This window comes from Hirundo rustica, chromosome 8, assembly GCF_015227805.2.
Source record: "Hirundo rustica isolate bHirRus1 chromosome 8, bHirRus1.pri.v3, whole genome shotgun sequence".
In the NCBI taxonomy this organism is placed as follows: domain Eukaryota; kingdom Metazoa; phylum Chordata; class Aves; order Passeriformes; family Hirundinidae; genus Hirundo; species Hirundo rustica.
In genome coordinates this window covers 16,202,600-16,229,074 of record NC_053457.1, presented here as the reverse complement: position 1 = coordinate 16,229,074, position 26,475 = coordinate 16,202,600, and the positions used below count along the sequence as shown (strand labels likewise).

The window sequence follows — 26,475 nt, the reverse complement described above, 5'->3', positions numbered from 1 at the left end:
GTCTTGAGAATATCTGCAAGTGAAACAGAGGCTTGAAAAAGGTGCTTTTGATTGCCACCATGCCTATAAAATAACTTTAATTGGGATTAATAACATTACTCCCTGCTAACATTCCCTCAAATGGATGCAGAACCATCTCCAGTTAACTTCTGAACTATGCCTTGGAGAACGGAATGACTTTTGCATAAACCACATTATCCAGAATCGGCCTGTCAGGCTTTGGGAATGAGAAGAATGCCATCCACCTCAGTTATTTGCCGCTCTTTGCTTCTTTTTCCTCCCCATTTCCAGGTCTCCTGGTGCAGGTCGCCATGTGCGTGGAGCGAGTTTAAAACAGTGATTCGTTTGACAAATAGGCGAAGACAATTACCAGCACAGCATCTGAAGCGATAAGCCCTGTTATTTTGACAGCTTGTGTTATTCACGTGGAGCCAAAGCGTTTGCGCCCTGAACACTGGAAATATTTATTTCCTTTAACGCAGCGCCTGTTTCGGGAAGAGGGTTCCCCATCGGCTGGGGTACGTGCGCTCCCGTCCGCGTTTCCAGCGTAGCGCTGCCCTCTCGCGGCACAACCAGCAGCGTCCAGGGAATCCCGCAGCCCGCGCTGGAGGCCGCCAGCCCGCGCCGCGTCCCGCTCTCCTGGTGCCGATGCAGCGGGGAGCGGGACCGAACCACAGAATCCATCAGGCTGGAGAAGTCCTCTGGGAACATCGAGTCCAACCTGAGACCGAACACCACCCTGCCAGCCAGACCACAGCACCAAGCGCCACATCCAGCCTTGCCGTAAACACCTGCGGGGAGAGCTACGCCACCAGTTCCCCCGGCAGCACGTTCCAACGGGAAGGGCGCGTCCAGGCCCCCCTGTGCCCGCAGCGTGCCAGGAGCCAAGATGGCGCGGCGCCGGCCGGGGGGCGGAGCGGGTGGCATCGCGAGAACGGCGCCAGCTCTCGCGCGGCTTGGGCAGCGCGCGGTTTTTGTTCTCGCGAGGCGGGCGGTGAGGCAGCGCGCGCGGGAGTGGGGTCGCGGCAGGGCAATGCCCGCCCGCAATTCGGGCAGCGGCGGCCGCGGCTAGGGGTGACCGTCAGGAACCGCGAGTAACCGTGCGCTCGTTGCAGAACCGCTGGGAGCCGACATGGGGGAGCAGGCAGAGGCGGCGGTGATCACGCCGGCCATGCTGAAGGAAGAAGAGCAGCTGGAGGCGGCGGGGCTGGAGCAGGAGCGGCAGATGCTGGAGAAGGTGAGGGCGGCTCGGGGGCGGCCGGCCCCGCCCGGCGGCGGGGGTTCCCGCGGGCGGCGGGCTTCGTCAGGGTGCCTGGGGGCCGCGGCCGGGCAGCTCCTTGAGTTTCAAAACAAATAGACGTGAGGGGCTGATAGAGGCCGTGCTGTGATGTATAAGCGCCTTTTGATCATCCACCGGGGGCTCTCATTTTTCTTTTTATTTTTAGATGCTAGCGATGAACTCTTGCACTTAGGGAGAAGCCTGCTGCATTTTATACGCATTGAAATTTGCAGAGAAGATCACATCTTTACTTTTATCTTTCTGAGCCTAAAAATGTGAGGTATAATGCCTATAAAGTGAGCTGATTTCAAAACAGGGTAGTAAGTTCGCATTCTTTTGGATTTCTGTCTGAAACATTCAAGACAAAGCTTTTCTGGTTTTGTTTCTCAAAGTGTACATAACATATCTTTCCTTCCTTGGTTAGAAAAACCTCACCAGCTAAACGACCTGAGTGGAGTTTTGCAGATCCTGACCAGAAATAAGCCTGATTATGTGTTTCTTTCTGTAGCAGATGTAGTTTTATGCAGAACTGATGAAGTAGTCTAGCTGAGAAAGCCCAGCTAACAAGGATCAGGTTTATGCCAGTCACTGCCCTCCTGCTCTTCCCTGCACACAGTTGTTCGGGAGCTGCCTGTGACCTGGCATTGCTGCCAGGAGAAGCGTACATGTGATCAAACTGCGAGGTGATGTTTGGTTTGTGTACTTTGTTTTCCTGTATTACCGGAAATAAAGACTGCTTCGGGGAAATGGTACCTCCTCACCACAAGTGATGTAATCATTATCATGCTTCATTTCCCTCTTGCTGAGAATGCTTTCAAGCGTTGATGTTAAGCACTGGTTGATACCAAACTCCAGACAGTCTGTTTTGGAGTGAAAACATGAGAGCATGATGCTTTTAGACGTGTGCTGATCTCTAATATAGTGTTCTGATAACATGACAATTTGTATTGTGTTTCAGACATAAGGAAATATAAGCTTGAAAGAACCGTTCTCTTAAATGCTTTTTTTGGGGAGTTGTTTTCTAAGGAATCATAGAATTGTTTGGGTTGGAAGGGACCTTAAAGGTCTTGTTCAAGGAACGAATGCTGTTACTCAGAATTATAGAGAAATGAGGTGAGGGAGGGATTTCCATATCTTAAGATTTGACACATTATTCTAAGGGCCTGAAAAATGCCAATCTCTAAGGCCTGGAACTAATTTTGATTACTATTTTTCCTTTCTCTAAGACAATTTAGGATTTATAAAGGTATGTTTTGATGATGCATTATTTTGTGATACTGTAGTTAGAAAGGAATATCGATTCTTCCGTAAGTCTCAAAATAGTCTTTGTTGCAAACAGTAAGTAATGATGTAGCCTGTTGGAACTTCAGGTATTCCTTTATTACACTAGGAGCTAAAAATTTGGAGGTAATACTTTAGGAAGGTAATGAGGAAACCCTTGTAGAGCAAATTTTCTCATTGCAGGGGAACTATTGAGAAGAAGACTTAAAATTTTAATTTCTTTCGTAACGACCACTTCTGTAACAATGCTGTAATGTGGATTTTTTTAGGACTTAGCACTAGCAAGGATATAGCTCCGTTGTGCTGTGTCCTTTATCACCTTTTCCCTGTGCAGTCGGGGGGCAGTCAGACCAAGGGGATTTACTCCTGTAGTTGCCACAGGCTTATGGGGGGGCAGCTCCTGTGTTTCTTATCCTTGTCACTTTGGCACTTTGTACAAACCACTCTGCCAGGTGGTTTGTACAGCAGTTCAGCAAAGGAGTTACCAGTTCTTTTTGAGGGTTAATGGTGAAATACCACTGTGCAAATATGTGTGAATACAGAGTGGTGACAGAGTGGCAGGTTTTTGAGCTTTTCTGTCAAAAAGGGGAAGAAAACGTCTGTCATAAAGCTTGAAAGCTTGAGTCAAAAGGCATTGTAAGATGTCGTTAGTTAAGTGCTGTTCATCTTTGAGCTTTCTTTTTTCCCCTTGAAATTTTTGAAGTTGGTTGAGGAAACAGTCCTTCAGTTTGACCAAGTAGAATGCTCTGTTCACTCCAGTAAAAAGTGAGCAATAGCAATTTGCTGAAAAAGTAGGCTAGTTTTAATTATATTCTCTCTTGGCCTTGCCATCAAGAGTTGATCTTTCTGAGCTCAGCTCCTTGTCATCTGAAGGTAAAAACTGGATTGGCGAGAGCAGAAGCAAAGAAAATCATGATAATTCAATCTCCTCCTCTAGAGAAACTGTGAGGATAGATCTCCCTCTCTTAAAAGATTGGAATTACTTGGAGAAAATCAAGTTTTTTGATTTCTGGGTGGACAGACATTCTCCACCTTTTCAGTGTCTCACAGTTTGTCCCATAATTCAGGAAATACCCCATTTTCCTGCCCATTAGTGTATTTAGTTTCAGAAGAGTCCCTTGTTTTTCTGTGTCTTAGCAGTGCCCTTCCCCCTGTCTTTCTTCTGAAGGCAGTGACATAGATAAGCATCTTGTAAAGCTCTGCATCTTCTCTCTGGGTTTCTCTTGGAGATGCTAATTTAAAACCTTTCACTCTACAACTGCTGTTGACTGGCTGGTGGGGGGGTGGTGTCGGTCTTTTCTTCCAGGTAACAAGCAGTAAGACAAGAGGAAACTGTTCAAGTTGAGCCTGGGGAGGTTTAAATAGAAATTCTTGGAAAATTTTCTTCACTGAAGGGGTGATGAAACACTGATACACTCTGCCTGGGGAAGCAGTGGAAGCAGCACTCAAAAAGTGCTTTGATGTCGCACTCCTGCGGCATCCGTGGTTTAGTGGTAACTTGACTGGGCTGGTTAATGCTTGGACTCAGTCTTGGCTCTTTTCTAAACGGAATGATTCTGTGACTGATCAGTTTGGTATCTCGGCAATGTTAGATGAATGCAGAAGGGTGAATGGATTTTACTTTTTGAGGGTGTCTTGATCAAAGGTTTAAAGAATAATTTGCACACCTCTAAATGCACGGCCATGATTAACTCAGCCGCAGTTACTTTTAAAAGCATGTGTGGATTTTGTAAGCAAAGTGAGCAGAAGTTGTTGTTTTCTTACTGGAATTGACTTGAGCTCTGTAAGACTGTGGTAGTTTTGTAGCTGTCTGTGTTTCATATTCTTCATGAGAAACTTGATGTAAATATACATGAAAGGATATAATAATACTAGAGAAGCTGTGCTGAAATTTGCCAGGTAGGGGTTTTTTTCCTCAGATTTTGGAGACTACAAATAAACAGATTTTATTTTGCTTTACATCTGTGAATTGGAGTTGAAGCATCTTTGAGCCCTTGAATGCCATGTGCTGCCATACTGGGGGTGTGTATGGTGCACATGCAAGTGAATGCAATCCTCAGTTATTTCTGTCTTACAACACTTCCTAACTATGTGTGAGTCCACACAGTCACAAATCATAGATGTATGATGGCTGGAAGGAAAAAGGTCTGTGTGTGAGACATTTCAGAGTTAATGCTTTTAACGCAAGGAGCAGTTCTTCAGTATAATCACAATTGTATCTGTAAATGATTGACATCTCTTTTTGTTGGTCAGGCTCGCACTTCTTGGGACAGGGAATCAAGTGAAATGCGCTACAAGAGGCTTCAACATTTGCTTGAAAAAAGCAACATCTATTCCAAATTCTTGCTAACCAAAATGGAGCAGCAGCAGTTAGAGGTAGGTGTGTTCTTGTCTGCAGTGGGTATTCTTAAGGAGCTGTCTGTTTGGTGTATTTTTTTTTTCCAATCCAGCTGTTTGAAGTAAAAATGTTTTTAAGATTGCGTTAGTAACGTTAAAGTCTACTGGAACCTACTGCACAAGAATGACATGATGCTTTACATAGTGTTTAGAATTTGTTCTATAATTTAAAAGATCAATCAGACATGGAAGAACATGAATTGTAATTTAAAGTCACAGTGTAAACGTGGCATTGACGCCTTTACAGTTCTTTTGGCCTGCATGCAAAGAAAGCAGAGTAAGTATTTCAAATAAGAACTGAAGTCTAAGGGAGCTAGAAAACATGGAGAGACGATTGGAGGTGCAAAGAGCTGACAGGAAGTTGAGTAGCCTGTTTGTGTTATTAACTGAAAGCTGAGGATGAGATGTACCTTCAAGATGCTAACTCAGGCCTCCCTCAAACAAATCAGTAAATTATAGTGATCTGAGGCCATGCTGTTCCCAAACAAGAGCTTCACAGTGTTGACGTGTCTTTTTTTTTTTTTTAATCCATGGGATGCTGAGTTCATGTGTAGCTTTGTCCTGACTTTCTTAACTGTACCTTTATGGGCAAGTTTGCAAGATTTTATTCTTGAGAGAGAGGGAAGAGCGGGAAAAGTGGGAAAAGATTAAGAATGGCAACATTTTCTGAAAAGGGGCACTGATAGACTGCAGGAACCTATTGTACAAAGTACTTCTCCAGTTGAACTGTCAGCTCGAATTCATGGCTATTATATTATTAGAATGCGTATTTGAGTACTAAATTTTGCTCCATCCGATAAATACCAAGGTCTTTTACTCTTTCTTCAGGATCCTTTTGCTTCCAGCAAGTAAAAATAGTAGATGGAATAAAAAAGTTAAGTTCTTCAGGACATGAAAGCACTTCTTTGTTAAAGGCATTCTAAGCTACTAACATTGCTGTCTGCTCTGCAATGGATGTGTAGTATGTAGAAGTTGGATAAATGGAAAACTTACTGCAGTAGATGTAATCTTCAGTAGTTTGCAGTTCGGAATATTTTTGTTCAAATCTTTCTAAATTACTGTATTTAAGTATTTAAAGTATTTACTGACAAGCAATTTAGAGCAGTGGCACTTTCTTGTCCAAATTTTGCTTTATTGTTTTAAACTACATTGGAACAAACTTAGTGGAGTTGCAAAAACAAAGTCTATAGAGTACATGAAACTCAATATTAGCAATGTAATCTTTCACTTCTGTAGTGGATAGTGCTCTTGTGGATGTGATGGAAAGATACGAATTGTATGTGTGGTTTTTATTTTGTTTAGGAGCAGAGGAGGAAAGAGAAGTTAGAAAAAAAGAGAGAGATGATGTTAAAATCTGCCAAGGTAAGATTAAGTAGCTACTTTATGCAACTTTTTAAATAAAAGTCTGAAAAATTACAGAACAAAGAAAATGTTTGTTTTTGACCAAGTTAAGTAAAATAAGCAAGTTTGATTGTCCAGTATTTTGAGTTGCAGGATCTAGCTAATGTACAATATTTGTTTTAACTGTAGTAAGACTGTTTGAAAGTGCTTAAAAATTGTATACCCTGACAGTCGTTTTTAGGGGATGTTTTTGGCTAGTTAGTATTAGAGAAAATGGTTTCAGTTTGTCTTGAGTTTTTTTGTTTTAGCAATGATTGCTTTGTTCAGACAAAATAGTGAACAAATAACAAGAAAAAATAAGCAGGATTTTTTTTGCAGTGTTTTTGAAAATTGTTTAATAGTAGAAATGTTTCAAGAAGCTTTCAAAAGTAATGGTTGGAGTCTGATTACATCTTTTTATCTGTGTTGTGATAGTTAGAGATGTATAAGATGATGAACCTTTTCCTGTGGTTTTTTCCTAGGGTCAAAACCCAGTCGATGGCAAAGAGGAGAAATCAGGTAATGTATTAGGCTTTGCCTTTTTTCAGTACTGGTGGGTTTGATTTCCTTAATGTTTGATTGTATAAACTCAAATATTATCTTACAGGTGCAAAAAAGAAGAGAGGAAGAGAAGATGGGTCATACAACATATCAGAAATTATGTCCAAAGAGGTATGCCTTAACTATAAATAGGTTGTCTGGATTTTTGTAGCACAACTTTTAACGGGTGAGCCAATTTCTGTGACATCTATATTTTAGTGTACTCCATTTCTCATACATTGCTACCAGATAGTATCAGCCAGCAGTAGTCTGCCTGTGAGCAAAAATCTATGTAACAAGCAGTGTTGTCACAGCTGTAGAGGTTGGATACTCTTTTGTTTTTTCCAGTCTTAGGGGAGGCAAGCTGTGAAGAGTCTAGTTGCCAATTGAATTTTCAGCTACCCTTTGTAATTGAAATGTATTACCTGGTGTGTGGTCTTGTTTTAGAGTCACTTGCATGATTAATGGTGTTGTATGGAAAGCTTTTTAAAGTATATACAAATTGAAAGATGAATGGAGAGATGACATGAAATACAAATTACAGTAGCCTTTAAGGTTGAAAAGCACATAAGCATGTTTGTTTATTTTCCCATTTGTTTCCAGGAAATATTATCAGTGGCAAAAAAAAGTAAAGGGGAAAATCAGGTATGTAAAAACACTTTATTGCAGTTCAAGAATACTAAGCCCAAAAGGAGGGAGGGCTTTTTATACTTTGTAGTGTTTCTCTAAACTTTACCTGTAAATAAACATCTTTCCTAGTTACTGAAGTCCTCAATTGAAATTCAGAAAGGTGGTATAAATAAATGTACTTAAATACTTATTTCACATATCCAAGGCGCAAATTTTTACTTTATTTTTTTAAAAACTGAATTTGAAGGTATTTTTAGATTGCTAGTAGCTTCGGAAATAAAGGAATAGGAATTTACTAAAAAATATTTGTGTTGGCCTTTAAGACCTTAAGACAGTAATTTTTAAACAGTCAAGTGTGGAGATAACAGGTGAGGTCTCTTTTTTGCTTCTGTAGTTCAAAAGCTGCATGCACCCTATGAATTGCTTCCTAAGATAGAACAGCTTACAGAAAGGAAAGTCCTTCTGCTTACAGAAGGGAAATAGCTGCATTGAATGCCAGCCTCTGAGGGAAAGGTTTTAAGTCTGTTTACTTTTATGGGTAGAAAAATATAAGCCAAATAGCTTCAGTAGCTGTCACTGCCCTTGAATTCTAAAGGAGAAAAGATTCTATAAAGTCTGCTCTTGAGTTGACAGTTAACTCAAAAGAAGTCTTTGTGTCAGAAACTGAGTTATTTCACTGCACATTAAGGCTGGTGTAAATTGGGAAGAAGCATGTCTTGGCAGGCTTTATGTGCATTCCACTTGTCACGTGTTCCTTGACCTTCCTTCTGCAGGATGAGAGCTCTCCTGACAGCCTGCATCCAGAAGACCTGCAGAAAAATGGAGACTCAAATAGTGTAATTAAGGACAGATTGTGTCAAGCTGTGCGACACAGTGCCAAGCAATTTCTTGATCCAGTGCGAAAATTTAATGGACAACCAGTGCCTTTTCAGCAGCCAAAGATTTTTACTGGTGGTGTGATGAGGTGGTACCAAGTGGAAGGCATGGAGTGGCTAAGGGTATGGATGCAATTGAATTTGATCAGAATTGCTGCTGATTGGAAACAGGCATGGAGGGGAAGAAATATTAGAAGTCTGTGATCATAGTTGGTACAGGGAAGGTCAAGAGGAGAGAGTTCAAAATCTTTTCATGGTACAAGAATCTGGTGTTATGAAAAAGTTGTCAAACAGCAAATAAAATGTTTCAGTGTGGGAAGGATATTTGTGTTTCTTAGCCTTTCTTTAGACTTTCTGGCTGGTGTTCTGCATCTTTCCTTTTTCCATCTATTTTCTTGTTTGACTCAGCCTCTCCTTACAAAGAGTTTGTGAAAACACAAGTGCTGTACATCCTACTGAGGCGCAGTCTTATTTTTCCCTCTCAAGGGCTTCAGTACCTAGGCCCAAGGTATTCAAAGACCTGTTACCTTTGCGGCTTGACGCAGGGAGTTTTCATTTTTTGTATCTTGGAGTCTTAACTAGTAATATTAACACAGTGTGTTAAGAATGTTGTGTCTTGAAATAAAGAACTAGGAACTTGCCATTAAAATTACCCATATACATTTTTAATGTCTAGCTGTTTCAGTATGCAAGCCAAATTTAAAAATTCCTAGGAGTAAAAACTAATTTTAACTCTACTACTGATTTTTCTACTACTCTATTTCTCTTAGTTTTTTCCTTTCTGTTTTTCCTCCCTACAAGAGTACGCAATCTGTTTCAACAGGCTTAGACTCGCCCCTCAAGTGAGTGCCACTAAACTTGCTCACTCACTTCTGTTACTGGAAAGTGCCTAGTGAAGACAGGCCTCTTCTGGAGGGAAAACCAGCTTCCTTAGTTGGGTCCTCAGTTATAATAACCTTTTCATGTATCTTTATTGAATAGTAGAGAGTGGCCAAAGAGCACTTCTGTGTCTGTCTGTTCTTTTGTGAGAGGTTGCTCTGTTGTCAGAGTCCGTAGTGCCTGCTGCGTACAGAGAATTTTGGCTGGAGCAGGTGGCTGTGTTGGCCAGGAAGTGCACCTTTTTCTTGTGGTGAGGTAGCTACAGGAGCTCCATGCCTGCAGGAGCTCCTTGAATAGGTACCACGGAAATGTCAGCACAGTCATTTGGTCTTTGGGAGGGCAGAGCTAAGTGAAGTTTTGGAGCTGCGGTGAAAAACCTTTGGTAATGCAAGCTGTACTTGCAGTTAAAAGTGCCTTCCAATGCAACACTGTTAGATACTTTCCTTTGATACTGTTCTGGTTTTTGGGCCCTAGTCAGGTGCTTAGTTTGCTATCCAGCATTTACAAGATGCTTATATTTACTTCTATAACAGAGAGAATCATCTTCATCTGTAATATAAAATGGGCCCAGTGGAGAGTTTCCACAGGTGTTAGTTTCATAAAGATCTTTGCTTTTCCAAATGTGTGTTGATTACTTCGCATTTATCCTTTTTTTTTCTCCAGATGCTTTGGGAAAATGGTATTAATGGCATTTTAGCTGATGAAATGGGTCTGGGGAAGACAATCCAGTGTATTGCAACAATAGCACTGATGGTGGAGCGAGGGGTCCCTGGTCCATTCTTAGTATGTGGTCCTTTGTCTACACTTCCAAATTGGATGTCTGAATTCAAGAGATTTACTCCAGAGGTAAATTAAATTCTTCTTCCTTATGTTTAAAAGCACAAATCCTTTAATTTTTATTCTAATTTTGCCTTGGAACTTTTTCTGTATACAAGATCGTTGTATTTGTAGTTGTTTATGTGGTCACTACAAGCTGTGGCGTGACTTGCTGTGTATTACAGCCTTCTTGTAAGAGATCTCAGTATTTCTACTGAGAAATTAGTTAAAATGGGCATCGTACTCCTGACTTCTAACCTTTTTTACAGATTCCGCTAATGCTCTATCATGGAGCTCAGCAGGAGCGTCGTAAACTGGTTCGTAAAATTCACGGAAGACAAGGATCACTGCAGATCTATCCTGTGGTCATTACTTCCTTTGAAATAGCAATGCGAGACAGAAATGCCCTGCAGGTATCCAAGTTCTCTTAGCCCTAGGACTGTGTTGTGCCTCAGTACTTAGAGCAGTGCTTTTGAACACAGTAAAAAACCCCACATGCTGCCTGTACAAGTTTCATACTGTAGTGTGTATATTGGCATTTATCTCTGTATTGGCATTTACTTCTGTTTCCTTGGTAGTAGTAGCTGTGCAATGTAATGCTTAATGTTCAAACAGAACATTATTCTAAAAGCAGATAGTTACAGCATATCTGCTCTTTTTGTTACCTTCCTGTAGCTGATGGTTAAGGATGTTCAGAGTAAAAACTATACTTAGTATATAAATATTGCAGTTAACATCACAGTGGTTGTTACATCAAGATGAGCTTCTTGTAGTAGTTTTGTTTTAATCATCTAAGTTCTCTAAAAGGCAGTCACCATGAAGCAGATGTGTGGCATTAACTGTTTGGGTTCAGCTCTGTTAGTCTGGCAAAGTGAAAAACAGTGAATAGAACCTTTGTAACAGGCAGTATCAAACAGTCTTATTAGTGCTCTTTAATTAATTTGCCACCTGTTTTGATGGAATAAAGCTAAAATTTACTGAAATACTCTTTATTTTTGTAGAGCTGCTATTGGAAATACCTGATAGTAGATGAAGGTCACAGGATTAAAAATATGAACTGCCGCCTTATCAGAGAATTGAAACGATTTAATACAGACAATAAACTCCTGTTGACTGGTACTCCCCTGCAAAACAACTTGGCAGAGCTTTGGTCATTGCTTAACTTCCTCTTGCCAGATGTGTTTGATGATTTGAAAAGGTAGGTTGCAATCTGATGGTGGAAACTATTTTTGTTTGTTCTGTTTGAGTATTATTATGAGTCATCAATAATTAAACTTATCAGGATGTGAAGAGCTGTTTTATGGCACAGTTGTAATTCAGTGTGATTATTTGGTGGCAAAGGCCTTGAAGTGTGTCTTGCCTCACACTTAGTTGTTTCAGAAAGGAGGGTATTAATTGTCATTTCCCTGGATAGTGGAGGCCCCGCTTGTGAGCATTTGCAGTGAGAGATATTTGTTTTATCACAAATGCCTGGTGCTGCTTTGAGATTCTCAAAGGTGCTGGATGAAGCTGTGTGAGGCAGGCAGGCGCAGGACCCACAGATCCTTTTCTGCAGCAGTAGGGGGTCAGGTGAAAGAGCATTGCCAAAACAGTGTTTAGACTAATTTTTGGAAAAAGCTATAACCTAGATGGAGTATAATAGATGATAATGATTATTCCAACTAGTATGAGTATTTTTTTACAAATCACGTAAAACATCACGCTTCTAAATTGACAGGTATATTTCAGAAATTCCTCCAGTACACCTTCTGTTCATGATGGATGTGAGTGCTTTTTTTTAAATCACAGGGTAAGAGAAGACTAGATATTAAAATAATGAATAGCAATGAAGTAAGCTATTTTTTCCCTTGCTTTGTTTTTATAGCTTTGAATCCTGGTTTGATATTACCAACATTACAGAAACTGCTGAAGATATTATTGCTAAAGAAAGGGAGCAAAACATCTTGCACATGCTGCATCAGGTTTTCATTTATACTTCATTTTGTATTTTTTATTATATAGTTGTAACATTGGCCATTCATGTCATGAAGTGTGTCAAAATCTTGTTTGTGATGCTGAAGGTTTTTATTGTGGCATTCTGGGCTTAGACTTGTGGGGTGTTTTTTTCAATCTTTACAGCACTTGCAAATGCTAAAGGAACAATATAGCTCTTTGATAGCCTCTCATTTTTATTCTTGGAACTGAATTAAGTTTAGTCAAACTTAATTGCAGTTACAGACTTCCATTCACTAAGAGATGTATCAGTGTATTTATTTTGTTCAAAGATAACTTTGAGGGAACTTATGTAACTTTTAGGTGTTGAGCAGAATACCTTTTGATAAACTAGTTATATAATATGGCTGTCTTGAGATTTGCACTTTAAGCTTTTTTTTTTTTTTAAGAGCATGTATGGAAGTAAATGCTTACAGACCTATCATTTTTCCATTATAAGCTGATGGTGACGGATCTAAACTGTATCGTCTACGTATACTTGTTGATGACAAGTTATTTATTTTGGTTCAAGGTTTTGGGAGTTTTCAGAAAGACTTGATTTAAGAAATATAACAAACAAAATGAGTAGTTTTGTAGTAAGGTTACTTTCAGTTACTGGAATTTGTAAGGTCTGTAACGTAGTTAATACTGCACCCCTACTAAGCACTTCAGAATTTTAAAAATGTCAGTGGGTGTGTTGTTCCAACATGTTAGTACCAACGTGTGCATGAAAATATTGAGTAGGTATACATATTAAAAACTAAATATATGTGGAGATTAACTCTCTTGCTTTAAATTGGCAAAATAGCATTATATCAGTAGGCCTGCTCCTGTGTTGTCTTGTTTTCTTTTTTTTAAACTATCTGTGTCGACAGCTTTGAGTAGTTGTAGCCTCTGCTCACCATTTCAGATTCTGACACCTTTCTTACTGAGAAGGCTGAAATCAGATGTTGCTCTTGAGGTTCCTCCTAAACGCGAAGTTGTGGTGTATGCACCGCTGGCGAAGAAGCAGGAAACTTTCTATACTGCCATTGTCAATCGCACCATTAGGAAACTGCTTGGAAGTAATGAGGTATCTGCTGATCAGCATGTTAGAAATGTGCTTGCTTTTAATAGTTTGTATACAAAACCATAGTGGCACTGCTTCATTACCGTTGTAACTAAACCTGCTTTTATTCTTAAATGTTTATTCTGATCCGTTAGCTGTTTCAGTGGCAGTTACTGTGATAAGCCTGTGGCACAGAACTGAAACAATATAAGTGTAAACATGTTCTTGATTGCTTGTAGCTTGGGAGGGAAAGAGCACTGTTTTCATATAGTTGACAGTTTCAGCTTAGAATTGGTAAGATATGAATGTAGCTTTTTAAAATCTAACGGGAATTTTGAAAATCTACAGTTGCAGACCTTTACAATTTGGCTGCAGATTCTACATAGCCAAAATTTAAGCTGCTGAGTCTAAATGAGTGTTTTATGATGCACATCACTGAGGCCTCTTTTCAGTTTTGAGAATTCTTGGATCAGCACAGCCTGTGATTCTGGAGCTGGCTGCTGTTGATGGCAGTGTTCTCATTTCTCACAGGAAGAAGTAGTTGAGTTGAGCTCTACAGGCCGACCAAAACGCCGTAGTCGGAAAGTGGTTGATTATTGTGAAGAGCATGATGGTTCACCTGATGACTTGGAAAAATTATTCAGCAAAACGCAAGAGGAAGTCGAACAAGAGAGGTGCCTGTCTTAAAAGATTTTTTTTTTTCTTGTACTGTCTATCTCCCTTGTAATTTGCTTCCAGAGATTTGCTTACTGAAATTGATCAGGAAGAATGGCATTTAATTATTCACTATCCTCGTAGCTGTATGGTTTGTTTCTTTGATTTTACCTGGTATTCACTGAGCCACGATAGCAATGATTATTGTACTGTCACTCACTGGCTTATTAGCGTTAACTTCAGGACTCAGTTGTGGTTTAACCCCAGGCAGCAGTCAAGCACCACACAGCTACTTGCTCACAGCTCCATCAGTGGGGCTGGGGAGAGAATCAGAAGGGTAAAAGCTGGAAGACCTGTGGTTTGAGATGAAGGCAGTTCAATAGGGAAGGCAAAAGCTGCACATGCAAGCAAAGTAAAACAGGGAATTAATTCACTGCTTCCCAAGGGCAGGCAGACGTTCAGCCATCCACAGGAGAGAAGGACCCTATCATGCATAACAGTTGCTTGGAAAGACAAACTGTCACTCCAAATGTCCTCCACTTCTTCCTTCTCTTGGTGGCTCTAAATTGATTGAAAGTCCCTTGGGTATAAGGAAAATCTTCAGGTTGAAAAGTGTTTATTTTGCTAGATTTTTATTCTAGTCTGGTGTAGCCTGTGAGAACAGACAATTTAAACTATGTTTGCGTTAGATTTATGGTATACATGGATCCCTTAAGTTGGACACAGAAGTTATATGTAGAAGAGCTAAATAGCTGTATTCATTGTGATCCCTGCAATGTAGCCAAACTGGGATAGGCAGAGAGCTGATTCTGGCACATCTTAGGTATTGCTCCCCAGGAAATCTGACCATGTTGTCTGGTGAGGGCTTGCTTCTGTTCCCTTTTCTGCTGGGTGACTTGCACAAGTCAAATTCTACTTCTAGTTACTACTGACTGCTTTTTTATATTTTTCATCAATAATGGCAAACAGTTATGCCTTCATTGCCAAGTGTGGCACTGTAAGAAGTTTTGTCTGGTAATAGCTTCACAAACTACAAGGGATTTTGAGGATGTCACACCATGTGACTCCATTGCTTGATTTTGTTGTAGGCTTTTGTTTGTTTGTGTTTTTTTGTTTGTTTGTTCCCCGCCCCCCCCCAAATATTTGTAGCATAATTAAGGGGACACTTCCACTACTAATCAGATGTGTCTTTTCAAGGCCAGTGGTAGAAGTGAGCATTCCCATGGATTCCGAGGTGAACCTTAAACTGCAGAATATTATGATGTTATTGAGGAAGTGTTGTAATCACCCCTACCTTATTGAGTATCCTTTGGATCCTGCGACACAACAATTCAAGGTACACATTTTAAAAGCATTAGAGAAAATTTATTCCAGGCATTTAAAAGCAATAACTGGGAGCTGAGGGCAGTAAAAAATGACCTCTTCAATGTATTTGGCATACGCCTGCTGTTGAATTCCAGCAGTATACTGAATCATTATTTGAAGCTTCCTCCAGCAGCAGTTGCAGGGATCTGTCCAGCTGCTGTGCCCATCCAGCCCTTGCACAGTGGTACCGTGGTGTTCCCCATTGTGACGGTGCTCTTCTGCTTGTGGAGAGTTACTCCTTCACGGAGTTGCTGGCTTCCCTTGACTCCAGGTGCTTTAGGGGCTGCCTCAAGATCTCCTCACCAGGATTATTTTTCAAAACAAATGCTAACCTTGGTGAACTCTTCATGGAGTAAATTGTACATGCTGCAAGAGGTGCAGTTAACATTTAAGTGTGGGTGCAGGTAACATTTAAGTGTGGGTTGTTGAAGAACTGAACCAAGTACAAGAGTCGTCTGCTCAGAGAATACAGCATCCTTCCTCATCAAAAGCAAAAAAATCCAAATTATGTCACAAAGACCAGCTGGTGGTTTAATCTACACAAAGCAGGTGGAAATACAGGAAAGTATGAAATAATTTTGAATTGAAAGAATCTTGAAGAGCTGGAAGTTGCTTGCACATTCTAAATTTAGATTTGTAGGTATATGTAGTCATGTTTCCTATTTGGTGAGTGATAACAGAGCTGATGTACTCGAGAATATCCTGTTGAAGTGTATCAGTGTAAAGTCAGTGCATAAAAAGCAGATGCCCCAGTCAGAGAAGTGAGGGAAAATTAGTGTGTAGAAAACAGACTGACAGCTGACACCACCCACAGGAGTTAGTACTTGCTCAGGAAAATGTACTTATAATTACCTCGGTGGCTGCTGTATGTTTCAGACATTAGAAGTTTCTATATCTCTGCCCTTAGCCCATGGCAAAAATTAGATCTAAGCTCTCTTGAAGAGGGGTTTAAGGCAGCAGTGTGAAAACTTGCTGTGAACTGCATGGCTGATGTGTAATAACTTGTTCAGCGGTGCCTCTCTGTGTCCAGTAGGTGGAAGCCTTGTGCCTTAATTACAAGCTGGGAAAGGAACAGCAGCACTATTCCATGAGAAAAAATTGACAACATGAGGGTTGCTTTAAGTGATTCAGTGTTGTTTGCTAAAATTAACATTACTTCCAGTATTACGGCTTTTAGTTAAGAAAATGGTGCACACTTGTTTCAGTGAGATTTCAGCTTTTATTGATGTTTCTGAGTTGGGGAAGCCATTGGTCTCCTTCCTTCCTAATATATGACCCCCTCTTCCCTGTTCCAAGGTTGATGAAGATCTAGTAAAGAATTCAGGCAAATTTCTACTTTTGGACCGAATGCTTCCAGAACTTAAGAAGAGAGGACATAAGGTAAAGCTGAAGATTATTGGAGGGATGAGATACATTCATCTCCTTATGAACAAAAGATGTTATTAAGGAATCTTTCTGGTTTTTCAGGTCTTGTTGTTCTCACAAATGACTATGATGCTTGACATTTTGATGGATTACTGTTACCTGAGAGGCTTCAAATTCAGTCGATTGGATGGCTCTATGTCCTACTCAGAGAGAGAAGAAAATGTGAGTAGATGGACATGCCCTCTGAGCACATTGGCAAATTCTGCTTTTGCTGTGACACTGAGCTGTGATTTTGCACAGCACTTTGCCTTTAATAGGCAAAACACCTATGCTGAAAACTGCCTTCTGCTGTAGTATCTGCAGCTCAGAAATACTGAAGCAGTAAAGTGTGCTGCTAGCCATTACCTTGAGGTATGCCTAAAATGCAATGCTTCTTAAAACCTTTGACAGCTTGTGTTGTATTTTCTGTGTTCACCTTTTTAAACGGGTCTCTCAAAATAAAACATTAGCCATGTTATGTTTGGTCCATCTACTTTTTTTAATAGATGAAATCTCTTCCAGATGCATCAATTTAATAGTGATCCTGAAGTCTTCCTGTTCTTAGTGAGCACAAGAGCTGGAGGCCTAGGCATTAACTTAACCACGGCAGACACAGTTATCATATATGACAGTGACTGGGTATGTTGACAGATTGTTAACCTAGTGATGTGTGTCAAAAAAAATGCTTTCTCTTGCTGCTTTTGATAATCATTTACCAACCTATTATGCTATAGACCATTTCTATAACTTTAATGAGGTGTTATAGGAAGGTAGTAGTAGCATGTGTAAACATTTTGTGTGTGAAATAATACAGCCTCATTTGAAAAGTCCTGGGTTACTGAATACAACATTAAAGTTAGTTTCTGAGTTTGCCCCAAGGTACCAAAAACAGGAGGTTTTTTTGTGTTAATATATTTCCTTCTTTTTATTACGTAAATTTGAGTGTAGGTGGACTTTTTACAGGTTTCCTGTTTACAACAGCTGCCATGTTAATACCAGCTCCACAAATTTCCTCCGTGACTTGCCACCTGTTTTAGGTAGCTAGGATTCTGTTGCTCCTGTAAGTCTGGACATTGAGAAGAAGAGAGATGTGGAAGGAAACAACTGAGGACCTCTGCATCTTCACTTTATTTTAGTAGACAGTGCTGCTGGTTTTGGCTTTAGAAGTGGCTGAAAACTTTTGAAATACTTTTTCTTATCCTCCAACAAAATGACCCAACACGAACCTACAACTAAAATTATCATCTAAGTTGTATTAACCATGTCCATCTGTAGAAAACTGCAGCACATGGTGCAGAAGCAGTCCAAGCTGGTTGGGTTTCTCTGGCTGTGCAGCCGTACCAATAGAGCTTGCCATGGATAAGCTTAAGAGTCAAGAGAGGTAGAGTTCTATTATACCATGTCTCTTCTGCTTCTGCACTGACTCTGAGCTGTCCATTAAAAATGCTGCATATGTGCTATGCCCTCTAAAAAAAGGATAATGCCATAAGTAAATTGTTACTGATTTATTTCTCTATCTGCTCAGAACCCCCAGTCAGACTTGCAGGCCCAAGACAGGTGTCACAGAATTGGTCAGACAAAGCCAGTAGTTGTCTATCGTCTCGTGACAGCAAATACTATTGACCAGAAGATTGTGGAGAGAGCTGCTGCCAAGAGGAAGCTGGAGAAGCTGATTATCCATAAAAGTTAGTATCTTTCTCTTAGGACTTCATGTCAGTATGTGTTGCTTCTTTAAATCTCAAGCTGTAACAAATTTCACTACCATGTTTGCCTCTGTCCGGTGTGTTATAAGCACAGAAGTCCAGTCCTGTTTGAACAACTGGCCAGTGATAAATAGAACAATAGTCCTTGGGTTTATATACAGAACAATGGTGATTCTTGTGGTGTTCTTGATTGTGTGGCTTGTCATACTCAAAAGTCTTTAGAATGTGATTGCTTTGAAGTGTCCCTTTTGGGGATGAGTTTTTCTTTTACAGATCCTATAGGACTCCTGCTTTGCTTCTGTAACTTATTCTGTTTGCGACATTTGGACTGTAGCTCCCTATATGTAGCAATTTCCAAACATTAAGCTCACTTGAAGAATTGCAATTCTTGTAACTTGGCTTCTGAACAATAACTAGTTTAATATAAAACTTCAGAGGAGGTTGAAAACTTCTCACCATTCTTGTAATCTCATTGAAGGGGGAAAAAGGCCTTTTTGTGAGGGCATGAAGGGGCAAAAAGGCCACAACTCTGTCTACTGCACAGTGAAACCTAAGCTGTGGTTTGCCTCTGGTTCCAGATGATGTTAGCTAATCTTGGATAATTACTTTATCCTACCATTAGCCTTTGTCTTTGTAATCTTTTTGCACTGCTGTCTTTGTGTGCCAGGGCTGCCTCTTTATAGGCATATTATTGACTAATATACTTTCCTGGTTTGGGTTTTTTAATGATTTGATAATGGTCCAAACTGAAGATAAAACCCACGCAGGGAGGTGAGCACAGAATGCACTCCAATAGATGACTGCCATGTACTATGTACTATGGCAGCACTGGAGAGTGGGACTGCTTGTACTGGAAGGAACAATGCCTTCAGTTTTGCAGCAAGTTCTATATTTATCTTGGCATCTGTTGGTGTATCACATGTGAATCTGGCAGCTTAGGCAGGGGTGTCACTTCAGGAACCTTTGGATTCATTGTGTAAATGTAAAGCTGATGTTATGGATCCTGTTGTGTTGGATCTTTGGAAAAGTTAATGAGGAAGGAATGTCACAAAACACATGTAGGGTATATGCAGTACAAACACTGGAGCTTAAAAACTGGAATTTGTTACAAAACACTAATTTTTTTAAAATTTTTTTTTTTGTGTGTGTGGCTTTCCATCTTGTGTTTCTGTTATATTGAAGAAAGTTGCTTAGGAAGCTGTGTTTTTCTTTTATCACTATTATGGCAGCTTGAGACCTGCACAGCACTGATTTAATACCACGTGGTTTGTGAAACTCTGAAAGCTAAAAGGGAGAAACAGCGTCACTAATAGTGCATGAAAGGCCCAGGAGCATGTGTGTCACTGCTGTAGATGTTAATGGGGGAGAGAATCCTATAGCTCAGACCACTCTGGAACTTGAATCTGATTTGCACTTCACAGATAAACTCAGAGTTCTTGAAGGGAAAGGAGGTAGGGAGGATTTCTGAAACCAAGATACAGGAAGGAAGATCAGTGTGATGAAAGGAATCAATGAAGACACATTAGTAAAATGAGTACATAACTTGATAAAAACTGAGGAAACTTGGCACAGAACTGCAAGTCTTGTCAGTCTCCTTGAAATGTGTAAGACCATCCATGCTCAGCTTTGGTTAGGTAATAATGGGATGTAATGTTTTTTACAGTTGGACTGACATCCAGATTTGCTGTAAATAGGTGCTAGCATAGTCTCAAAAAAGCAGCCTGTGTCAGGGGTATTATTTTGTCATTTCATTATTTGATTAAACTGAGGCTGTTCTCTCTGCAAACCACATCTTGCACATATTTCCTGTCTTGTGGTTAATACTACTTACTTTGTTTTAACCAGCTTACAATACAAAGGGAACAAACTTCAGCATCCACCATCTAATTTTATTTACAATGTTTTTACTGTAAGTAGAACTACTGGCTTTTCTGCTCTGTGTGTGCACGTGGGCATGTTGAATTGGTGTTTCAGTCAGTTCTGCATACTCCATACATATCTACATACATACACATTATAGAGAGTGAAAGGCCTGCATGCAAACCTTCATGTACCTCTGAGTTTGTCTCTTAGTGTAAGGTGTGTTTATCTGAGGGCTAAAACAATGAAACCTAGCATTAGTTTTGATATTCAGCAGTAATTTGTTCCAGTCTCTGTGTGCTTTCTTAAAAAAAAAATGTATTCTTTCTCTACAGATCAGTTTAAAGGTGGCAAATCTGGTCTAGCACAGTCAAAAAGCTGCCTGGACCCTCAGGAGTTAATAGAACTACTGAAATCCAGAGACTATGAAAGGTATGCAGATTTCATGTTTTCTGGGACCATAAGTTTAACTTGCCACTTGCAAGCAGCTGTCAAGAGCTCTCCTGTCTTATGAAATGGTCTGTGGATCTTCACAGAGGAAAGAATGTCTCAGGGATTCTGCTGCATGGGAAAACTGACTTCTATGCAATACTAACATGTTTTTATTGGTATTGAGAGATTATTTCTTCTTTAACAGGGAGGTTAAAGGATCTAAAGAGAAAGTAATCAGTGATAAAGATCTAGAGTTACTTTTGGATAGAAGTGATCTTATTGGTAAGTCTGAGTTTTCATGTTTTCTTTATTCTGTTCTACAGTAAGTTCGTATTTTGTAAGAGTCTTTGTATGTAGAAAGCTGCCATAGCTTCATTCCCTACAGCTGTGTTGTCCATGTGACAAAGGACCCTTTTGGTCCCTTTGTTGACATTCAATACGGTTTGCTGTAGAAGAAATAACAGAACTTAGACAAAAGTATTCCAGAAAACCACATTCAGGCATGCTGTACCCCGAGCATACTGTGAATGACAAGCATAAATTAGGAGGTGTTCTGCAAAGCAGCTTTCAAGGAGAGTTGCTGTAATTGATCAAAATAGAAATTATTCTCAGGAAAGATTTATTCCAGCAAACTTTAAAATGTACTTTGATACTGTCATAATTCAAAATACAGTTATTTAACATTGTCTAACATTTAGAGGGAAAAAAAAATCAAGCTTTTCAGAGTTCCCATGCTTGTCAGCAGATCAGCTAAAATGGTTTTTAGCCAAAAACCCCAACCAAACCACAACTCTTTTTTGAGGTTTTCTGCAAATTCTAGTGCTTGATCAGGCTAAGATATTATTGAAAAAAACCCTTGATTTTCCTGAGAGGAAAAATTCTTGTCCAGTTCATAGATCTGCAATTCTTTTATATGATTAGTAGATTTAGTATGCCTCAGGATCTTTAGCAGAACAAAAGTCTAAGCATAGATACAGGAACTAAACCCCCAGTCATTACAGAATTTAGAAGTAAAAATTTTAGCCTTAAATAAGTATGGTGTGTGTAGTTTGTGTAAAATGAACTTGCCTTAGGAAACTTTTGTTAACATTTTAGATCATTTAGGAAAAAAAAATTAAGGCATTGTTCTGTAAAACTGCTTATTTCAGTTAACTGACTGATAATATAGAAGAAGAAAATTATTCTTGATGAATGGGTAATAAGGTCTGCATCTTTACAAGTTCAGACTGTGGAACAATCGGATTTCTCTTTCCAAGCTGAGGAAGGTGCTGTTTATCTTGCATTACTAGTGTGCAACATATTTACTGTAGTTGTTTTTTTTCTTCTTTGCTATGCCAATCAAAATTAATATAATAAAGTTGTCAAAAAATGTTAATACAAAATACTATTCTGGCATCATATACTGAATATTTGCTATAACTAACTGCAGTTAGTGCTTTAGAAAGCAAAATGCCAGCTCCCACCCTGGTGTAAGCCATGATCACTAAATTTAGATAAATATAATACTTTTTCATTAGCTTAATATTCACTGGAAGGGCAACAAAGTGATTGCAATTGCCAGGAAAACAAGTTTGCAGATCTTTGAATTTTTGGAAAGAATATTACTTATCAGAGCTGTAACTTTATGTTTCTCCTGGTACTTTCACTAAGTAAGTTTGCTGGGTATTTTTTTCAGGAAAATGAGAGTAGTACAAGGCAGCTTTTAAAACTGCTTTTCTCCATTCACATTTAGCCAGAGATGTTGGATTTTTTTTCTAAAAGCATACAGATGAAAAATTCTTTGAAACACAGACTTCTAGTAGCCAAGTGTTGGTGAAAGAACAAAAGGGTTTTATCAACTTGTTCTCCAATTCTGCAAAATGGTTTTGTCAATTTGCTTTCCAAATCTATGTCCTACTACACCTGTTATTGTTGACCTTTGATTTGTTTTAATCTTAGATCAAATGAAGACCTCTGAAAAAATGAAAAAGGAAAAAATGGGTGTCTTCAAAGTCCTAGAAGAGTCATCAGAGTCCAATGCAGAATGTGTGTTTTAACATGCAAATGTGGCCTCTAAGCAATCTTTCAGATTTTCCAGAGATGTCACTTACTGGTCCTTGATGCTGACTTTCCTTAAGGCCTTGTTCAAATCCCTTGTGTTCTTCCAGTGAATTTTAACATGTTCTAGAGTACAATGCAGGTGATAGTTGTAGCTTTAGTAGGCTTTCATAAAGAAGTGAGAAAATGAGTATGTTTCACATTTGCAGCTAGTTCTTGTGCTCAGTGGAATAAACTGGCAAATTTGTTATAAAAATCTTCCTGTGGAAGTCCTAAATCCCTGGTTTTTTTTTGTTTTTTGGGTTTTTTTTTTTTTAAGTATGGTGTCAATTATAGTTTTATTTGGAAGGGAGAGAACGTGTGCCTTTGTTAAAGCCATTTGTGTAGCTTCTGTTTTTAACTTCTGCAAATTATTTTGGTTAAATAAATAAATGGTTTGTTCTAAAAATCTGTGGATTTTGGCTTAAACGAGCGAAGCTGATCTCATGTCCATTAATTCAGACTTTCCTACTCCTTTAGCACATTAGCCAATGTCATACATTTAAAGACAAACAAACTAACCCCACACAACAGCAGAAGAACACCCCCCCCACACAAACCAAACAGAAACTGTAAAGCAATGAGCCTTAAATAGCCTAAATCTTTGTGCTGCAGACCTTACTTCAGGATTGACTGCTGGTCAGCCTCTGCAGCTGAGTTGCTGATTTGAAGCAGGTGCAGGGAGCTACAAAGTGATGAAGTCTGGAGCAGATGTCTGAGGAGGGACTGAGGGTGTTCACCCTGGAGAAGGGAGACCTCGCCACTACAGCTACATGAAAGGAGGTTGTAACAAGGTGTTGGTCCCTTCTCCCAAGTAACAAGCAGTAGGACAACAGGAAATAGCTTCAGGTTGCACTAGAAAAGGTTGAGATTGTATATTAGGAAGTTTCTTTACCAAAAAAGTCAAGCATTGAAACAGGCTGCCCAGGGAAGCAATGGAGTTGCCATCTCTGGAAGTATTTAAAAGATAGAGTGTGGCACTTGGGGACATGATTTAATGGTGGATCCAGCAGTGCCATGCTAATGGTTGGACTCTATCAAAAGTCTTTTCCCCGTGAAATGATTCTAAGTTGAAAACACTTGCTGACAGCTAACTCCTATAGGTTAAATACATGTGCAATATCATTTACCTCTTGACTGCCTTTCTTTTCCCAGAAAGTACTCCACATCCACATGGACATTCTGCACTTTTCCCTTGCAGAACACTTCATTACCCTTCTCTGGACACACTCCAGCACCTCAGTGTCCTTCTTCTAGCAAGGGGCCCAGAGCTGGGCATAGGCAGCTTTTAAACTTTCAGCTCTACTTTGTGAAAATGTCTTTTGGGTGTCATTGAAAAGCTGCAGTCATGGAATTGCAGCTGGAGCTGTCACAGTTGCAGCTGTGCTCATTACATGGCATAGATAACCCTGAAAAAACCCCTCTACCAACTCAGACTTCAGAAACCCATTTTCATTTACTTCATAATCATTATTACTCTATAGGCCTGATAGGGGGAAGGGAATCTTACAGAAGCAGATGCTTATACTTACCTCTAAGGGAACAGATAAATCTGTTAATGAGTAAGCTGGCTTTGACCTTTACCTGGTGAAAGCCTCATTTTGTTGGCAATTGCTGAAGACAAAAGTCTTTAATTTTTCTGTTCAGTTACTTATTAGCCTGAGCAATACAAAGTCCAGCATGCGCTGTTTCTACTTGTTACATTCAGACTGCTAGTCTCCTTTGGGCATCCTTTAATTCTAGTGAAGAGCTACAAGATTTAAAAATAAATTATTGTACTGGTTTTGGCTGGGGTAGAATTACTTTTCTTCACAGTGGCTGGTAAGCGGCTGTGTTTTGGATTGGTGCTGAGCACAGGGCTGATAATACAGAGTTGTTCTTGTTACTGCTGAGCAGGGCTTGCACAGAGCCAGTGCTTTTTCGCTTCTCATACTGCCATGCCAGTGAGGAGTGTGGGAGGAGCACAGCCAGGACAGATGATCTGAACTGGCCGAAGGGGTATTCCAGACCAGATAACACCATGGTCAGTGTGTGAAGGCGGGAGGGGCGATGGTTGGAGTGACGCTGTTTGTCTTCCCAAGTTACTATTATGCATAATGGGGCTCTGCTCTCCTGGAGATGGCCAAACACCTGCCTGCCCATGGGAAGCAGTGAATTAATTCCTTGTTTTGCTTTGCTTGTGTGTGTGGCTTTTGCTTTCCCTATTAAACTGTGTTACCTCAACCTAATCTTGTTAAAGACTTAATAAGTGACAGCTGCTCCCACCCAGCCTACGTAACTTTTGAAGACTGAACTACCCTACTTAACCTGCAATATGGTGCAAAATCAAAGTAATCGGTGTTTAAAATGACAGATTGTGCTTTGAGCTGTTTTCTTGGTTTTGAAAGACAGTTGTCTGCCAGGGAAAACTAGAGCCTCCCTTAGAATAGAGAATGTAAACCCCTTTCCCTCCAAATTATTATAATTTTGCAATTAGGGGCTCTCAGGCAAAGATACGGGAAGTAGGAGTAACAGTTCTTTACTAGGAATATTAAAAAGGAAAATACAAATGTAGTAATACAAAAAAACCAAGCAAGGAAGCAAACAAAGATCCTGGAAAAAAACCCTGACAGTCAGGGATATGACCTGGCACCATGTTGGTCAGGGTGTTGGAAGCAGTCCAAATAAATCCTCCTGGAGTAGCAGATGTGGTTCTGTGGAGTAGACATGGTCCTGTAGAAAATCCTGTGGTGGCGAGATGGGTCGAGTCCTCCTCCGGGAATCCAGTGGAAAAACCGGATACCTTGTGTCCTTCAGTCCCAGTTTTTATCTAACTGGGAACAGCTGGCTCCTCCCCTACTGGGTGGAGCATTTCATAATGGGATGATGGAATGTGTCCTGTCATTGGTGGGCCCTAATGGCCCATTATCAGGAGATGTCCCCCTGGAGGATGGAGGGGTGGTGAAAGAGATGAGAAACACTGCCCCACCTGGTTCTAATGGCTGGGCCATTATCAGGAGGCATCCTCCTCCTTCCCCTCTGGAGGGGCCAAGAGGACAACACATCTCCCAAAAAACAGTTTTCAACAGATGAACTAGAATACACATTTCTAGGTTACATAATCCAATACACCTGTGCTGCCACCTTTGTGAGACAGCCCTTTGGCAGGATGCTCACCCACTCAAACTGCCCAACATGCTTCACATAGGACCTTTTATGTGTTCTTACTTTATTGATAACTTCTAAAGCAGGCAGCTTAGTGTGGTTACAAGGCATAAGTGACCCTATTTAACCTATTTTGTTATTGTTGACAGACTGCAGATGCCAACAGTTTAACTCCTGAGGAATCTGGACAGTCAGACTACAGTGAACACTGCAGTTGTCAAATATTTTGCCCTGCATCATAAATAAATACATTCCTTTTCTCAGCCAGCCACGGCAGAGCGTGATCGAAGTCCTCAAGTAACAAATGTGAACTTCCTCACGTAACTCATTCCCACGTAATAAACTGGATCAACTCTGGTATCCACATTAGAAACCTACACTTCCAGACTACTCCACAAATCTCCTGTAGTCCTCGACTCCTGTGTCGAGCCCACTGCAGTGAGTTTTCCCAGCTGTGCTGCAGCCCGGCTGCAGGAGCTCGGGCTGGTGGCAGAGCCCGTGGCCCCGCACAAAGCAGGGCCTGGCACCCGTTTGCAGTCACAGCTGGGTGGGAGGGCAGGGAAATGCCAGGCACGGGCCAGGCTCTAATGCCCTTGCCCCCAAAATCGTGAGGTTTTCTGGAATGAACGCTGACAGACGTTTGGGTACAAAATAATGGCGTGACTTTGTATTGTAGGCACTGGAGGGCTCAGCCCAGGCTCTGGGGCTGGGACACAGAGCTCCAGATGGCCTCAGCAGCCG

General features: G+C 40.4%; 1 protein-coding gene across 1 annotated transcript; it reads left to right on the top strand.

Annotated features, from left to right (window-relative positions):
- Window positions 1-975: 975 nt before the first annotated feature.
- Window positions 976-22,999, top strand: HELLS (helicase, lymphoid specific). Its single transcript, XM_040071784.1, has 22 exons — window positions 976-994; window positions 1,116-1,237; window positions 4,814-4,936; window positions 6,260-6,319; window positions 6,820-6,856; window positions 6,945-7,009; window positions 7,481-7,522; window positions 8,281-8,505; window positions 9,925-10,107; window positions 10,347-10,490; window positions 11,079-11,275; window positions 11,942-12,038; window positions 12,959-13,120; window positions 13,628-13,770; window positions 14,948-15,086; window positions 16,412-16,495; window positions 16,583-16,702; window positions 17,042-17,158; window positions 18,045-18,204; window positions 20,418-20,514; window positions 20,720-20,796; window positions 22,453-22,999. The coding sequence occupies exons 2-22, from the start codon at window positions 1,133-1,135 to the stop codon at window positions 22,548-22,550; spliced, it is 2,475 nt and encodes an 824-aa protein (XP_039927718.1). The 5' UTR covers window positions 976-994; window positions 1,116-1,132; the 3' UTR covers window positions 22,551-22,999.
- Window positions 23,000-26,475: the final 3,476 nt, after the last annotated feature.

What these genes read in the sequence shown, in the direction of transcription:
- HELLS (XM_040071784.1), top strand. Translation starts at nt 1,133, where the DNA reads ATGGGGGAGCAGGCAGAGGCGGCGGTGATCACGCCGGCCATGCTGAAG. An exon ending in CTGCGACACAACAATTCAAG is followed by an intron (nt 15,087 to 16,411) that starts GTACACATTTTA and finishes CCCTGTTCCAAG; the next exon opens with GTTGATGAAGATCTAGTAAA. An exon ending in TCATATATGACAGTGACTGG is followed by an intron (nt 17,159 to 18,044) that starts GTATGTTGACAG and finishes CTATCTGCTCAG; the next exon opens with AACCCCCAGTCAGACTTGCA.